We start from the raw sequence: 18778 nt of genomic DNA, 5'->3' as shown, positions 1-18778 counted from the left end.
TTATGTTTAAATAGTATGGGGGGGGCAGCACAATTCAGTAAGGGCCTCATTAAATTATCTGTCATCTATTTCCAGTTTTAATAAGAATAACCTTTTGGCTTCTCACTGTTGGCAAAAGACAAAAAATACCAGTTGTTTTGAATTCTGTATTGTGGTTATTATAATCTTCTAGAAAAGCATTTTCTTTTACCCAATAAAATTCGCCACACAGAATGGAGATTGGAATTTGCCGTAGATAATACCCTCACTGTACAGTGCCTTTCAAGGCCTTCTGAATGATGGGTTTGAGTGCATGTGTTTATCCATTGTAGCTTCAAGAGCAATTGACTTCAGCAAAACTGGCTCCCCTCTGTATTTAGCACAAATAAACTGTGGCCTTAGTTTAACCCCTGGATATCAGTTTCCAGATATAGGATACTGGCTAGAAGCTAGTGGTGATCAGGAGCTACAATGAAGGAGTCATTGGGTGCCCTGGTTATCTAGTGCTGTTATAACAGAAATACCACAAGTGGATGGCTTTAACAGAGAGAAATTACTGTCTCACAGTCCGGTAGACTACAAGTCTAAACCTAGGGCATCAGCTCCAGGAGAAGGCTTCCTTTATCTGATGGCTTTGGAGGAAGGTCCTTCTCATCAATCTTGCCCTGGACTAGGAGACTATTCTTTGACATAAACTTAGAATTATTTTGCTACTTATAAAGAACTACTTGAAACTTTTGATTGCTGATTATTAAATTAATAGAATAATTTAGTGAGTGTTTACATTGTTACACTATTGCTTCCTCCTATTCCAAACATAATATTCTCTTCATTCGTTCAAGCTTCTTTTAGTGGCATCGTAGAATTTTAGAGTTCTTCCTTTTTATTTTATTAAGTTTATTCCTAGGAATTATATTTCTATTATAAATGGGCTCTTGCCTGCATTAAATTTTTCTAACTAGCTATTACTTGTATAGAAATCTATTGAGTGTATATAGCTTCTCTGATGGTCTCTTTATTGAAATTGTCTATTTTTTATAATAAGTTTCAGTTGGTATTCATCAGTTTTATAAATTTAAAATTTGTGTCATATGTAAATAAAAACATTGTTTCCACTTGCCTGACATGTATTTGTTTTCTTGATTAAGTGGAATGCTAGAACATTTAGTATTGCATTGTGTAATGGGGTGGTAATGAGAATACTTATCTTATTTCTAACTTTAATGGAAATAGTCCTAATTATTTTAACCATTAAGCACGATTTTGGCTGTGATTTGATGTGAGTTTTCTATCACCACACATATATAACAAATATATATGTATGTGTATGCATGGGTGTGAATATATATAATCTTAAGGATGTATTCTTTAGAATAGAAGTTGAATATTAAATGCTTTTTTGGCTTCAATCAAGAAGGTCAAATACTATTTTACCTTTGCTATATGAATTCCAATATCAAATCATCTTCACATTCCTTGATGATTAATTTTTCTCTTAATGCTTGATTCTGTTTGACAATATTTTATTCAGGATTTTGGTATAATATTCACAAATCATATTAGCCTGTAGTTTTCTTTATGCATTTCATCTCTGTCATATTTTGGTATCAGTTTTATGCTGGCTTCATAAAAACAATTTGGAGGCTTTTCTTCTTTCTCTGTACTCTAGAATTGTGAAAATGGTGGAGGAATTATCATTTTGTTAAAGTTTTAAAAGCATGACAGATCGTACCATTTGGACCTTGTTCTTTTATGCACGAGTAGAGTGATGGCCATGGGTGAAAACTTTCTCAATTTATTCCATGGCTACTGGTCATTTTAGGCTTTATTTTTGAGTCAGTTTTGGTAATTTGGTTATTTGCTTTAGAAAGTCACTTTATCCAAATTTTAAATGTTATTAGCAAAGTAGTTCAAAATATCTTTCCAGAGTGTTTAAAGATTTTTAAAAATGGAATTTGCTTTTGCAGCTCAGGGGGCCAACGGTGCATTGGGGAACACAGCTGTGGATACCAGCTTGCTGGAAGAGTTAATGGGCCATGACTTTGATTTGGGGGCCTTGTAAGTAATGAGAACACTGTTTTCCATTTGATGTTTTAAAGATTATGAAATAATTAAGTGAGTTTGAGTGTGTCCCTCCTTTTCTCTTTTCCAGAAAAGCTTGGATAGAATTTATATTTTTTCTTCTATAAGTATTTGGCAGATCTCACCGGTGAAGCTAACTGGACTTAGAATTTTCTTTGTGGGAAGGCTTTTTTTTTTTTTTTTTTTAAAGAAAACCACAGAATCAGTTTCTTTAATAGATATGGGATTATTCAGGTTATCTGTTGGTAATCAGCTTAGGCAGTCTTTCAATCAATTTCTCCATTTCATCTAAGTTATTGAATTCAAAGGCATAAAGTTGTTCATAATATTTCCTTATTATACTTTTAATGTCTGTAGGATCTATAGTGATGATTCTTTTGTCATTCTCAATACTGGTAATTTGTGTTTTCTCTCTTTTTATTGATCAATTTGGCAAGAGGTTTATCAGTTTTTTTACCCTTTTCAAGAGCCAGCTTTTGGTTGAATTGTTTGTTTTCTGTTTCATCAATTTCTGCTCTTATTATTTGATATTAATATAGTGACACTAGCTTTCTTTTTTAAAATTTATTTTCTAATTTTTTACAGTAATTTTTTTTTATATAGTTCTGTGAGTTTTGACAAATTCATAAAATTGTGTAATGAACACCAGGGTTAGGATACAGAACAGTTCCCTTACCTGAAAACATTCCATCAAGCTGCCCAGGCGGGCAAATCCTCCTCCCACCCCTAACTCCTGGTAACCACTGATGTTCTCCATCCCTATAGTTTTGGCCTTTCTCAAGTGTCACATAAATGAAACCATAGAGTATGTAACATTTTGAGTCTGGCTTTTTTCATTTAGCATAATATTTTTGATCAATAGTTCATTCCTTTTTATGGCCAAGAAGCATTCTGTTGAATGCATATAACTGTTTGTTTACCCATTCTCCTGTTCAAGGACTTTGGCTTATTTCCAGCTTTTGGCAATTATTAATAATGTTTCTATAAATATTCATGTACAGGTTTTTGTGTGCGCGAGAGTTTTCATTTCTTAGCATAAATACTTAGGATAGGGATTGCTGGGTTACATTATAAGTTTAACTCTATAAGAAATTGCTGAGGTTTTGCATTACCACCAGTAATACATGAGCCATCAGTTGCCCCTCTTCATCTCTAGTTCTTTATAGTCTTAAGTTTAAAGTTTTTTTTTTTTTTTAATTTTAATTATAGCCATTCTCATGGGTTCGTAGTGGTATCTCAATATATTTTAATTTGCATATTCCTAATAACTAATAATGTTGAGCATCTTTTCATGTGCTTATTTTTCATTCACACGTTTTCTTTGATGAAGTGCGTGTTCAAATCTTTAGCCCATTTAAAAAAAATTGTGTTGTTTTCTTATTTTTAGGAATTTGAGAATTCATGAAATATTCTGGATATAAGAACTTTGCTGCATATATGATTTGTGAATATTTTCTCCCAATCTGTCGCTTGTGTTTTCATTTTTTTTTTTAACCAGTGTCTTTCTTACAGCAAAAGTTTAAAATTCTGATTAAGTTCAGTTTATCATTTTTTTTCTTAAATAAGTGTGCTTTTGGTGTTATATCTGAGAAATATTTGCCTAATTCAAATTCCCAAAGATTTTCTCTTTTTTTCCCTAAAATTTTTAGAGTTTTACATTTAGCTCTATGATCCATTTTGAATTAATTTTTTAGTAAGGTGTGAGATGTAGGCCAAGATTCTTTGTGTATGGAGGTCCATTTGTTTCAGAATCGTTTGTCAAATATTCTTTCTCCATTGAATTTCCTTTGCACTGTTGTTAATAACCAATTATCATATTTGGGTGGTCCTATTTCTAGAATCTTTTTTCTGTTCCATTGACGTATGTGCCTATCATTTCATCAATACCACACTATCTTCATTACTCTACTTTTATCACAAGTCTTTAAATTGGATAGTGTGAGTCCTCCACATTTGTTCTTCTTTGTCAGAATTGTTTTGGATGTTCTAGTTCCTTTGCCTGTCCATAAAAATTTTAGAATAAGCTTGTAAACATCTAGAAAATCTTTCTGGGACTTTTATTAGGATTGTATGAAATGTAGAGATCAATTTGAGAATCGACATCTTAACTAAACTGAGTCTCCCAGTCCCTGAACGTGGCATATGTCTCTGTTTATTTAGTCTTGCTTTCATCAGTGTTTTATAATTGCCAGCATATAGATTCTGCATATATTTTGTTAGATTTATACCAAAGTAAGGAGCCCTGGTGGTGCAGTGGTTAAGCACGCTGCTGCTAATTGAAAGATCTGAAGTTTGGACCTGCCGATGGCTCCACAGGAGGAAGATATGGCAGTTTGCTTCCGTAAAGATTACAGCTTGGAAGCCCTATAGGGCAGCCCTACTCTCTCCTACAGGGTCACTATGAGTTGAAATCGACTCCACAGCAGTGGGCTTGGTTTGGTTTAGGATACTGTCCTAGGCTGGGTTCTCTAGAAAAGCAAAACCAGTAAAGTGTATAAATATATATAGAAATTTGTATCAAGGAAATGGTTCATGCAGTTGTAGAGGCTGGAACATCCCAAGTCTGTGGGTCACTATAGGGGCTTATGATTTACATAGCCGCAGGCACTGGTGAACCCAAGATCGGCAGGTCAGAGAGCAGGGCTCTTGCTCACAAGCTATGAAGATCGACTAATCCCAAGATCAGCAGGCAAGACTGCAGGTAAGCTGCTATCTCAAATCCCAAGAACTGGAGGTCAGACGAATAGGAGCCAGCTGCAGGATCCAGAACAAACAAAAGCCCATGAGCCTTGCTAGAGTGTCTACTTATATTTGATGCAGGCTACATGCCCAAGGAAACTCCCTTTCAACTAATTGGCTGCTCAAAGTAGATCCCATCATGGAGGTGATCACAACATCTTACAACTGCCAAACTACATCATAACTTCCAAACCACTGAGAATCATAGCCCAGCCAAGTTTTGACATACAACCTTAGCCATCACAGATACCAAAGTACTTCATACTTTTCTTTGAACTATTGTAAATCATGTTGTCAGGAGGGATCAGTCCCTGGAGGACATTATGCTTGGTAGAGTACAGGGTCAGCAAAAAAGAGGAAGACCCTCAACGAGGTGGATTGACACAGTAGCTGCAACAATGAGCTCAAGCATAACAATGATTGTGAGGATAGCACAGGGCTAGGCAGTGTTTCGTTCTATTGTACATAGGGTCGCTATGAGTTGGAACTGACTTGATGGCACCTAACAACAATAAGAACAACATCATCTAATCAATCCAACATTCTCTGTCTCTGTTTAGACAATTTATGTTTAATTATTGATATGCTTGGCTTTAGGTCTATCATCTTATTTAAAAAAAAAAAAAAACCTTTGTCCCATGTTTTTTAGTGCTTCTTTCTCCCTTTCCTGCCTTATTTTAGACTGGTTGAATATTTTTAATACTCCATTTTAATGTATCTGTTGCTTTTTAAAAAAATATTTTATTGTTTTAGATGAAAGTTTATGCAGCAAATTAGGTTCCCCTTTAACAATTTTTATACAAATTGTCCTGTGACATTGGTTACAGTTTTCACAACGTGCCACCATTCTCATTATTTCCATTCTGTTTGTTCTGTTTCCATTGATCTAATGTCCCTGCCCCTCCTTGCCTTCTCATCTTTGGTTTTGGGTAAATGTTGACTGTGTGGTCTTACATAGTTTGTTTAAGGGAACACATTACTCATGGGTGCTATTGTTTATTTTATAAGCCAATCTATCATTAGGCTGAAATGTGACCTCTGAGAGTAGCTTCAATTTCAGGTTCAAAGGGTATCTTAGGGTGATAGTTTTGGAGGCTTCACTAGTTTGTATTGGTCCAGTAAGTCTGGCCTTTTGTAGAAATTGGAATTTTGTTCTATATTTTTCTCCCGTTTTATCTGGGACCTTCTATTGTGTCCTTGGTCAGAATGGTCGGGGTTGTAGCTGGGCATCATCTTGTTCTTCTGATCTCAGGATAGAAGAAGCTGTGATTTCGTGGGTATTTTTGCTAGATATAGAATTCTGGGTTAATAGGTTGTTGTTGTTTGGCTGGGTTTTACCCAGTACTTTAAAAATGTCGATCCACTGCCTTCTGACCTCCATGGTTTCTGATGAGAAATTAATAGCTTTTTGAATTGTTGTTCTCTATGATATAATAGGTCATTTTTCTTCAGCTGCTTTCAAGGTATTTCCTTTATCTTTGGTTTTTGGCAGTTTGATTATAATGTGTCTGGACATGGGCATAGTTTTCTTTGAGTTTACATTGTTTGGGGTTTGCTCAACTTCTAGAACTGGTAAATTTATGTTTTCTACTGCATTTGAAAAGTTTTCAGACATTATTTCTTACATTTATTTTTCTTCACCAATGTCTTTCTCTTCTCCTTCTGGGATGCCAATGATATAAATATTAGACCTTTTGATATTGTACACAGGTTCCTGAGGCTCAGCTCATTTTTTCTTTCAGTCTTTATTCTCTCCATTATTCAGATTGGATAATTTCTATTGATCTATCTTCAAGGTCAGTGACTCTTCTTTGTTATCTCCACCGTGTTATTGAGCCCAATTCTGCATACCTGCAAACATTCCCCCTCAACCCTTTCTCCCTCAAAGGCAGAGAGTAATAGCAGATGTAGATCTTAATAGCAATGAGGAAACCTATTTGCAGATATTTCTGGCCCCTGCCTTTCACTTCTCTTTGCCAACAAATCATCTTCACCAAATCACTGTGGGAAGAGGAAAGGCTCAAAATTTTGCAAGCTAGTTAAACACACATGCACACACACACAGTAGCTAGCATGTTGCCAGATATTCTGAGCCTACACTCTGAGTTGACTGTGCTGCTCCAGGCATTTCATGGGCCAAACTCAGACACCAGTTGCTCCTGTGCTTGCCATCACAGTCCCCTTACTCTACCCAAGCAGCTAGCATGAATTCACGTGGAATGGTGGGCAATGAATGTATCCTTACATTTCTGGCCTGGAAACAACTAGAAATTGTCTAGTCTCTCTTCCTTAAGTGTCTTTGGCACAGCTGATTCCACCAGGATTCTGTTTCATTATCTGGAGCACTTTCATAGCTAGCAGGAAAACCTTTAGTTGTTTTGAAATGTGAACAAAAGTGTCATATGTTGGACTCTCTCCTTACCAGGGAGGTCTGAAATCTGTCATTTGATTTTAGTCTCCATCATATTTGTCCTTCCTACAGAACCAGAGATCTCCACCAAAAGGCTTCCCCATTGCTATTGCAATTCAGGCCCCGTTTGCCCAATAGAATTCATGCTCTACCTTCAAGGATGGGGTGGGTGGGGTTTGCAGGTGTGCAGAAATTAGGAAGAGATGGAAGTTAATGTTGTTGAGCACTTACTAAGTGTTAGGCTTTGTTCTTTGCACTTTTACATATTTACTTACATATTTGATTTTACACACTTCATTCTCTTAACAACTGTGCCAAATAGGCACAATGTTATCCACAATTTACAGATAAGGAGGCTGAGGGGCAGAGAGGTGAAACAACTCTCCATAAATCAGTGAATGGCGTAGCTGGGATGAGCTCTACTTGGCTGCAGAATACATGTTCTTTCTCCTACACATTACTTTTAGATTAATTGATATTTTAGGGGAATGTGAATTTCAGGAAAATATATTAAATGTGTCTAAAATCCTCTACTAAAGGTGTGATTCAGAATGGAGCCAAGTCATATAGTTTACAAAGATTATCAGAGTTCACGTTCGTTAAAGACAAGTCCTATGATCAGATAACCTGTCATTACTTGATAAAAACTGCTTAACCTGTCATTACTTGATAAAAACTGCTTAGGTGCATGCAATTAAGTTGGGCTGTAATAAAGATCTGGGAAAGAACAAGCAGAAACATTCAAGTCCATGACCGCAAGGATGTTGAGCTGGTTCAATGATTATTATATCTGTACAACCTGTTCAAATACTCCAAGCTTTGAGTACTTCTAAATACCAGATTCTTTATATAGATGAGTGGCATTTCTCACAGCAGCTCTGGGTATGAGCTTCTTGCCTGCAGTCACAGAGCTGATAAGTAGTGGAGTTGGGATTCAAACCTGGGTTACTTCCCCTCTGTTGATAACCAGTTCCTGTCAAGTTGATTTGACTCATGGCGACCCCATGTGTGTCATAGGGTTTTCAGTGGCTGATTTTTCAGAAGTAGATTGCCAGGTCTTTCTTCTGAGGTGTCTCTGGGTGGACTTGAACTTCAAACTTTTTAGGTAGAGGCCAAAAGTGTCAACCATTTGCACCACCCAGGGACTCCCCCCTCTAGTATATTGCCCACAAATTGTGCTTTCAAAAAATGTTAATGACAACTCTCTACCTAAGTGATCTAAGAGACTGCTAGGCTGCAAAATTGCTGAGAACTAGTTTCATTAGCAGATTGTCAGACCTCAAATATATTTAAAAAATGGAATTTGTGGTCCTGTAAAACAGATTTCCATAAATGTTCTATGGAAAACTTATCCCATGAGATACAGTGGGGAAAAACAAAGTTCCATGATTGTATGTATATATGTGGAAATCCTGGTGGTGTAGTGGTTAAGTGCTATGGCTGCTAACCAAAAGGTCAGCAGTTCGAATCCACCAGGTGGTCCTTGGAAGCTCTATGGGGCAGCTCTACTCTGTCCTATAAAAAAAAATAGGGTTGCTATAAGTTGGAATCGACTCGATGGGACTGGGTAGTTTAGTATGTGTGTGTATATATATATATATATGGAAACCCTGGTGGTGTAGTGGTTAAGTACTATGACTGCTAACCAAGAGGTCGGCAGTTCGAATCTTCCAGGTGCTCCTTGGAAACTCTATGGGGCAGTTGTTCTCTGTCCTAGAGGGTCGCTATGAGTCGGAATCAACTCAATGGCAGTGGGAAAATATATATTTATGTTTTACTCTCTGGCTTGAATAAAGTTATATGAGCTTCTTTACTGTAGGACTTCTCAGAGCCTTTGATGTGCTAATGTACACCAACTTATTGCTGCTGAGTCGATTCGACTCATAGCCACACTATGAGACAGAGTAGAACTGCCCCATGGGTTTCTGAGTTCAAACTGCTGACCTTTTGATTAGCCAAGCTCTTAACCACTGAGCCACCAGGGCTCCACCAGGAGGAAGGAGGAGGGAAAATAGTCTGCAGTGTTTCTCAAACTTATTTGGCCATGGATCCCTTTTGGGAGACAAGTGCCCCTGTATGAGTATTGAAATGTGCAGCTCAGGACTTTCTTATCTTGCCTTGTGAATCTAATGGCTTGCTGAGCTGGAGCCAGTCCTGTCAGCATGTAGTTTCTGCAAGTTGCCATTAATTCTTTATTTCCTTGTGTGGCAGAGTCCAGGGCAGCTATCTGCCCAGGAGGGGCAGGCTGAAGTCCTCTAATTTTGTAGGTTACCCAGCTGGTAGCCAGTTACCTACTAGGTACACAGGTGAGGTGAGCTGTGGTGATGGGCCATACTAGGAAACATCCAGGATATGGGATGCTGCTTGGAGGGAGGGATACTGCAGATCTGGGGACAGCATAAAACTCTCGGATGTTGTGGTAAAAAGGGATAAGAAGTCTCTGTGTGTGTGTGTATGTGTGAACAGCGAAAGACTTTGGAAGAGAAACGAGTGAATCTTCAAGGCCCGCTTTATTTCCTTTAAAAATGCCCCGAAGCTTACCTGCTTCCTTCCTTTACTCAAAGTGTGGGCTGAGGGACATCAGTATGAGCATCACCTGGGAGCTAGAAATGTAGCCTCTCAGGCCCCACCCCAGACCCGCTGAATCAGAATCTGCAATTTTCAACAAGGTCCGAAGCAGATTATTATGCATATTATAGTTTTAGAAGCCCAGCTTTAGACCACACCAAAGGTAGGTCTCCTTCCCTACTACCTCCTAAGTCTCAAGTGGAATAATTAATACAGTTTGGTTTGAGTGTGTTCAGTGGGGGTACCTATCATAATGAGCTCTAGAGTGGTGTTGAGGCCCTGGGTATGGGCTAAGAGAGAACTAGCTGAGGGCACTGATGTCACCTGTCAGGATGTTTGAATGGGTGGCTTCTCAGGAGGGGGCTTTAGAAACACACTTAGGTCTGTGAAGAGCCAACTCCAAGTTTCATTTTATTTTACTCTGATGGATGAGCTTGAGTATCTGGGTTGTACTTAGGACTTGGCTTAATGGGGTTCAGTGGCAAAATGAGTTAGGAGTAATTACCAGCAGCATGTTTCAGGTCTGCTGCCAATAGAGTGGGGCCGAGAAACTCTTTACTGTGATGTTGTAAAAGGGAGTGAGGGAGTACAAGTAGTTCTGTCAGAAGAGCTTGTTAAAACTTGTTCGAGTTCATTGACCAGTTTGACCTCTGAGTTCAAACTTAAGTAGCAAAGGCTAAACAGGAATGCTGGATGAAAACATAACCCAGACTTCTAAGGATATTAGTGTAAAATGAAATAACCTGTAATAATTGAGTTGATTAGGATGCTCTGTACTTAAAACACCCTGCTCTTTAATGCATAAACTCTGACTCCAGCTTGACTGTTGCCAAATGAAAAACCTTGGGTAAGTTATTTCACCTCATCAAGCCTCAGTTTCATTGCCTGTGGAATGGGGACAATAATTGTATCTTTTCACAGGGTGATTGAAGAGATTAGATGAGACAACACATGCAAAGGATTAGCAGTGCCTCGCCAACAGTAGATTTTCAACAGAGGTTATCTATTTCCAAAGCAGCAGAGGAGGGGAGGAAAAAGGGTCAGGAGCCTTGCAGTTTTCCAATATAGAGCTGGGGGTGAGGGATGGCAGCTCGCTTGTTTCTCTCTGACCTGTCATGAGGTGGTTTCCTTGGGCTACTTATCCACTGACATTTCTGCCAAGGCCCTTTCCCACCCCAGCTTCCTGGTGGCAGGTACTTCAACAAAGATTGAGCAAGTATTTATTGAGTGCCTACCATGTTCTTGGAGCCCTGGTAGCGCAGTGGTTAAGAGTTACAGTTGCTAAACGAAAAATGGGATAGTTCTCCTCTGTCCTATAGGGTCACTATGAGTCAGAATCGCTTGACAGCAATGAATTTGAATTTTTTTGGGTACTGTGTGCACATCACTTGGACACTATACAGAACACACACACTTACATACACCAGCATTGAGACACGGTCTTAATGTGAATCTCCAACTAGGAGGATAAATCATGCCCATGAAGAATTGGAGAAAATACCTTCAATAGCAGCCATTTTTATAATTGAGTGATAGGGTACAACAATGAACAAAACTGATGAGAAACCCCTGCCAATGGCAACCAGGGGCAGGGTGGTAGTAGTCTGCCTTGGCAGAGCACCCAAGTGTTTTCTCAGAATTGGTGCTGCATGGCGATAATAAAAAGCAGGCTGACTTTTAGTAGGTTTAATTATTGTTTTAAAATTCTCTACAGATAATGCATTTCTTTATTGCCTGCTCCTGGGGTAGACTGTTCTCATGCTGTCATCCTTAGTACTCTACTTGTACTGCCGCTCTGTGGCACTCCCCTGCTGTCATGTCACTCTAGTGGGAGGAGAAACACAACGGCGTATAGAATAAAGGCATTCAGTAAGATGAAGAAAAATATGAGTAAAGTAAGATAAGGGGGTAGAAAGTTAAGAGTGGAGGAAGGCTTCTATTGTAGATTGGGTGGCTAGGAAAGCCCTCTCTTGATAAATGAATTTACCTATGTATTTACTGTATGTCTTTGTCTTCTTGAGAAACAAATGCTTGGCGTTTCTCAAGCTGAAAGAACTGAAGAAAAAATTCAAGCCTCAAGTTGCAATACTGAAGGATTCCATGTGGAAAATATTAAATGACACAGGAAGCATCAAAAGAAGATGGAAGGAATACACAGAGTCATTATACCAGGAAGAATTAGTCGATGTTCCACCATTTCAAGAGGTGGCATATGATCAGGAACCGATGGTACTGAAGGAAGAAGTCCAAGCTGCTCTGAAGACATTGGCGAAAAACAAGGCTCCAGGAATTGATGGAATATCAATTGAGATGTTTCAACAAACAGATGCAGCACTGGAGGTGCTCACTCATCTATGCCAAGAAATATGGAAGACAGCTTCCTGGCCAACTGACTGGAAGAGATCCATATTTATGCCTCTTCCCAAGAAAGGTGATCCAACTGAATGTGGAAATTATAGAACAATATCATTAATATAACACGCAAGCAAAATTTTGCTGAAGATCATTCAAAAATGGCTGCAGAGAACTGCCAGAAATTCAGGCCGGTTTCAGAAGAGGACACAAAACCAGGGATATCATTGCTGACGTCACATGGATCCTGGCTAAAAGCAGAGAATACCAGAAGGATGTTTACCTGTGTTTTATTGACTATGCAAAGGCGTTCGACTGTGTGGATCATAACAAACTATGGATAACACTGCGAAGAATGGGAATTCCAGAACACTTAATTGTGCTCACGAGGAACCTTTACATAGATCAAGAGGCAGTTGTTCGGGCAGAACAAGGGGATACTGATTGGTTTAAAGTCAGGAAAGGTGTGCATCAGGGTTGTATTCTTTCACCATTCCTATTAAATCTGTATGCTGAACAAATAATCCAAGAAGCTGGAGTATATGAAGAAGAGTGGGGCATCAGCATTGGAGGAAGACTCATTAACAACCTGCGTTATGCAGACGACACAACCTTGCTTGCTGAAAGTGAAGAGGACTTGAAGCACTTACTAATGGACATCAAAGACCACAGCCTTCAGTATGGATTACACCTCAACATAAAGAAAACAAAACTCCTCACAACTGGACCAATGAGCAACATCATGATAAATGGAGAAAAGGCTGAGGTTGTCAAGGATTTCATTTGACTTGGATCCACAATCAATAGCCATGGAAGTAGCAATCAGGAAATCAAAAGACACATTGCATTGGGCAAATCTGCTGCAAAGGACCTCTTCAAAGTGTTGAAGAGCAAAGATGTCACCCTGAAGGTGCGCCTGACCCAAGCCATGGTATTTTCAATAACATCATATGCATGCGAAAGCCGGACAATGAATAAGGAAGACCGAAGAAGAGTTGACGCCTTTGAATTGTGGTGTTGGTGAAAAACATTGAATATACCACGGACTGCCAAAATAACGAACAAATCTGTCTTAGAAGAAGTATGACCAGAATGTTCCTTAGAGACAAGGATGGCGAGACTGCATCTTACATACTTTGGACATGTTGTCAGGAGGGATCAGTCCCTTGAGAAGGACATCATGCTTGGCAGAGTACAGGGTCAGCTGAAAAGAGGATGACCCTCAACGAGGTGGACTGACACAGTGGCTGCAACAATGAGCTCAAGCATAACAACGATTGTAAGGATGGTGCAGGACCGGGCAGTGTTTTGTTCTGTTATGCATAGGGTTACTATGAGTCAGAACCGACTTGACGGCACCTAACAACAACAACATTAGTTATCTACTGCTGCCATAAAAGAAATATCACAAATGGATGGCTTTAACAAAGAGGAATTTATTCTCTCAGAATCTAGGGAGCTAGAAGTTCAAATTCAGGGCGCCAGCTCCAGGGGAAGGCTGTGCCTGTCTTTCAGTTCTGGGGGAAAGCCGTTGTCATAAATCTCCCACTTGTCGAGAAGCTTCTCAGCACAGGGATCCCAGGTCCAATGGACATGGTCCCCTTCTGGTTCTTCATTCTTGGTGGCATGAGGTCCCCCTGTCTCTCTGCTTGCTTCTCTCTTTTATATCTCAAGAGATTGACTCAAGACACAACCTAATCTTATAGATTGAGTCCTGCCTCATTAACATAACTGCCTCTAATCTTGCCTCATTAACATCATAGAGGTAGGAATTACAACACATAGGAAAATCATATCAAATGACAAAATGGTGGACAATCACACAATACTGGGAATCATGGCGTAGCCAAGTTGACACACATTTTGCGGGGACACAATTCCATCCATAACACCATATATATACAGCCTATGCATGGCCATATGAAGTGTAAAAAAGCAGTAATTCATATTGATTAAGCACCAACTCTGTGCCAGGCATTGTGCTGAGCAATACTCACTATAAGGTACAATAGAGCTTTAGAGAAGGGAAGGTTGGTATTCTGTGAAGGCACCCAGGGGAGTCATTGGAGAAATTTGCGAATTGGCCCGTTGAACTGTGAATAGTCACAGCTGGACAGTCACGTGAAGATCACACCCATTTTATCTATTGACCTTAGCTATATTTCTTTGCTTGTGTCTGTCATTTTGTCCTACTGTGGGGGCTTGTGTGTTGCTGTGATGCTGGAAGCTTTGCCACCAGTATTCAAATACCAACAGGGTCACCTGTGGTGGACAAGTTTCAGCTGAGCTCCCAGATTAAGAAAGACTAGGAAGAAGGACCTGGCAGTCTACTTTTGAAAAGATTTAGCCAAGAAAACGTTATGAATAGCAGCGGAACATTGGTATAGTGCTGGAAGATGAGCCCCTCAGGTTGGAAGGCACTCAAAAGATGACAGGGTAAGAGCTGCCTCCTCAAAGTAGAGTTAACCTTAATGACGTGGATGGAGTCAAGCTTTTGGGACCTTCATTTACTGATGTGGCATGGCTCAAAATGAGAAGAAATGGCTGCAAACATCCATTAATACTCAGAATGTGGAATGTATTAATCTAAGAAAACTGGAAGTTATCAAAAATAAAATGGAACTCATAAACATTGATATCCTAGGCACTGGTGAGCTGAAATGGGCTGGTATCGGCCATTTTGAATCAGAGAATTATGTGGTCTACTATGCCGGGAATGACAACTTGAAGAGGAATGGCATTGCATTCATCGTCAAAAAGAATATTTCAAGATCTATCATGAAGTACAACACTGTCAGTGATAGGATAATATCCATACACCTACAAGGAAAAACAGTTAATATGACTATTATTTAAATTTATGCATCAACCACTAAGGCCAAAGATGAAGAAATTGAAGATTTTTACCAACTTCTACAATCTGAAATTCATCGAACATGCAGTCAGAATGCATTGATAATTACTGGTGATTGCAATGCAAAAGTTGGAAAAAAAGAAGCATCAGTAGTTGGAAAATATGGCCTTGGTGATAGAACCAATGTTGGAGATCACGTGATAGAATTTTATAAGACCAATGACTTCTTCATTGCAAATACCTTTTTTCGCCAAAATAAACAGTGACTACACACACAGAGCTCACCAGATGGAATACACAGGAATCAAATCAACTACACCTGTGGGAAAGGACAATGGAAAAGTTCAATATTATCCATCAGAACAAGGCCAGGGGCCGAGTGTGGAACAGACATCAATTGCTCATATACAAGTTCAAGCTGAAAGTGAAGAAAATTAGAACAAGTCTACAAGAGCCAAAGTATGACTTTGAGTATACCCCACCTGAATTTAGGGACCATCTCAAGCATAGATTTGATGCGCTAAACACTAATGACCGACGACCAGATGTGTTGTGGAATGACTTCAAGGACATCATACACGGAGAAGGCAAGAGGTTATTAAAAAGGCAAGAAAGAAAGAAAAGACCAAAATGGATGTCAGAAGAAGCTCTGAAACTTGCTTTTGAACATCAAGTAGCTAAAGCAAAAGGAAGAAATGATGAAGTAAAAGAGCTGAACAGAAGATTTCAAAGGGCAGCTCCAGAAGACAAAGTATTAAAATGACATGTGCAAAGACCTGGAAAACCAAAAGGGAAGAACTTGCTTGGCATTTCTCAAGCTGAAAGAACTGAAGAAAAAATTCAAGCCTCAAGTTGTAATATTGAAGGATTCAGGAGGCATCAAAAGAAGATGGAAGGAATACACAGATTCACTATACCAAAAAGGATCGGTTGATGTTCAACCCTGTCAGGAGGTACCATGTAAGCAGGAACCAGTGGTACTGAAGGAAGAAGTCCAAGCCGCACTGAAGGCATTGGTGAAAAACAAGGCTCCAGGAACTGATGGAATACCAACTGAGATGTTTCAACAAATGGATGCAGCACTGGAAATACTCACTTGTCTATGCCAAGAAATTTGGAAGACAGCTACCTGGCCAATTGACTGGAAGAGATCTATATTTATGCCTATTCCCAAGAAAGGTGATCCCACCAAATGTGAAACTTATCAAACAATGTCATTAATATCACATGCAAGTAAAATTTTGCTAAAAATCATTCAAAACCACTCGCAGCAGTATATCGACAGGGAACTACCAGGAATTCAAGCCGGATTCAGAAGAGGATGTAGAACCAGGGACATCATTGCTGTTATCAGATGGATCCTGGCTGAAAGCAGAGAATACCAGGAAGATGCTTACCTGTGTTTTATTGACTATACAACTGTGCGGATCGTAACAAATTATGGATAACATTGTGAAGAATGGGAATTCCAGAACACTTAATTGTGCTCATGAGGAACCTGTACATGGATCAAGAGGCAGTTGTTTGAACAGAACAAGGGGATACTGTGTGGTTTAAAGTCAGGAAAGTTGTGCATCAGGGTTGTATCCTTTCACCATACCTGTTCAATCTGTATGCTAAGCAAATAATCTGAGAAGTTGGACTATATGATAAGAACGGAATATCAGGATTGGAGGAAGACTCATTAACAATCTGTGCGTTATGCAGATGATACAACCTTGCTTGCTGAAAGTGAAGAGGACTTGAAGCAGTTACTGATGAAGATAAAAGACCATAGCCTTCAGTATGGATTACACCTCAACATAAAGAAAACAAAAATCCTTACAATTGGACCAATAAACCACATGATGCTAAACGGAGAAAAGATTGATGTTGTCAAGGATTTCATTTTACTTGGATCCACAACCAACACCCATGGAAGCAGCAGCCAAGAAATCAAAAGATGCACTGCATTGGGCAAATTTGCTGCAAAAGACCTCTTTAAAGTGTTGAAAAGCAAAGATGTCACCTTGAAGACTAAAGTGCACTTTACCCAAGCCATGGTGTTTCCAGTCGCTTCATATGCATGCAAAGGCTGGACAATGAATAAGGAAGATGGAAGAAGAATTGATGCCTTGAATTGTGCTGTTGGCGAAGAATAGTGAATGTTCCATGGACTGGCAAAAGAATGAACAAATCTATCTTGGAAGAAGTACAACCGGAACGCTCCTTAGAAGCGAAGATGGCAAGACTATGTCTCACATACTTTGGACGTGTTTTCAGGAGGCATCAGTCCCTGGAGAAGGACATTATGCTTGGTAAAGTAGAGAGTCAGCAAAACAGAGGAAGACCATCAACAAGACGGATTTACACAGTGGCTACAACAATGGGCTCGAGCATGACAACGATTGTGAGGATGGCACAGGACCGAGCAATGTTTCTTTGTTGTACATAGGGTTGCTATGAGTTGGAACCGACTCGATGGCACCTAACACCAACATAGTGTCTATTACATATAGGAGCACATAAGGCACTCAGTAAATACTTGATTAAGACTGGTTGCAATCTGAGAAAGATACTATCTGCTTTGAGGGCAGCATGCAGATATCATGGATGTACCTGGAACCTCAGCTGACTGCTGGCTAATGTATGTTTTGTACCCTGTCTTTTGGATTGCATGGCATTCAACCTCCAGGAAACTGTGTTCCTTCATTCACCCTCCAAAAGACAGAAACAAGTTGTGTATCAGAAAGGAAGATGTAGAAGGCATTTACGTCAACTGGTAGCCATGCTTTTGATTATTCTATTTTTTGTCAGTAGCTATGGAAACCCTGGTTGTGTAGTGGTTAAGTGCTACAGCTGCTAACCAAGAGGTCAACAGTTCAAATCCACCAGGAGCTCCTTGGAAACTCTATGGGGCAGTTCTACTCTGTCCTATAGGGTTGCTATGAGTTGGAATCAACTAGAGGGCAGTGGGTACAGTAATAATCTCTTGATTTTTGCAGCTATTTCCTACAGAAGGTAGAGACAGAGATGGCTACTCAAAAAGTGAGCCAGGGTGTTTTTTGCTCCCTAGGTCCACTTTATGGAAATCCCTTGGTGTAACAGACAAATGCAGGGCATGAAGGCCAGAACCAAATTCACATGCATTGCTGGGATTCCTGTTATGGTGATTGTGATCAGGGAGTTTAGCAGCTCAGAAACAATCCAAATTACAGTGTTTTTCTTGAAGTTAATCATTGCCTTGTTTTTAATGGTTGGCTTAGCTGTCATGAATTCTTCCCTCAAATTCTCTGAAAAGAACTGCAAATTTCTCTTGATATTAAAATACAGCTCCTTTTGTTCTTAGACTTTCCTCAAATGATCTGTCTTTACTGACTTTTTTGTTCTATCAATTTGTTCTATTTTGCTCTATCAACTGCTGTGAGAAGGGTATTGAAATTCACAACTATGATTATGCAATTGTCTATTTCTCCCTTTAGTACTGTCAATTTCTCCTTCATTTATTTTGAAGTGCCATTATCAGGTAAACAATAATGATTTTTATGCCTTCTTAATGAAATGATTCATTTATCATTATGCAATGTCCATCTGTATATGTAGTAATACTCTATCTTGAGGTCGATTTTAGCTGATGTACATAAAGCCACTTCCTTCTTATGCTTATAATTTGCATGTTACGTTTTTCCACCCATTAACTTTCTTTTATTTGTTTTTTTGTATATTAGGGGAAAATTTACAGAGCAAGTTAGATTCTCATTCGATAGTTTGTACATTAAGTGTTCCATGACATTGGTTGCACTCCACACAATGTG

The 18778-nt window shown here is 39.2% G+C and overlaps 1 protein-coding gene across 1 annotated transcript in view; it reads left to right on the top strand.

Annotated features, from left to right (window-relative positions):
- The first annotated feature begins 1079 nt into the window (after positions 1-1079).
- Positions 1080-18778, top strand: part of MYRFL (myelin regulatory factor like) — a 137878-nt gene continuing 120179 nt past the window's right edge. The window contains exon 1 of the mRNA XM_010601363.3: positions 1080-2037. Within this exon, the coding sequence (XP_010599665.3) occupies positions 1928-2037 (110 nt within the window). The 5' untranslated portion in view covers positions 1080-1927. The remainder of the gene's footprint in view (positions 2038-18778) is intronic.

This window comes from Loxodonta africana, chromosome 4, assembly GCF_030014295.1.
Source record: "Loxodonta africana isolate mLoxAfr1 chromosome 4, mLoxAfr1.hap2, whole genome shotgun sequence".
In the NCBI taxonomy this organism is placed as follows: Eukaryota; Metazoa; Chordata; class Mammalia; order Proboscidea; family Elephantidae; genus Loxodonta; species Loxodonta africana.
This window is presented reverse-complemented; position numbering and strand designations above follow the sequence as displayed.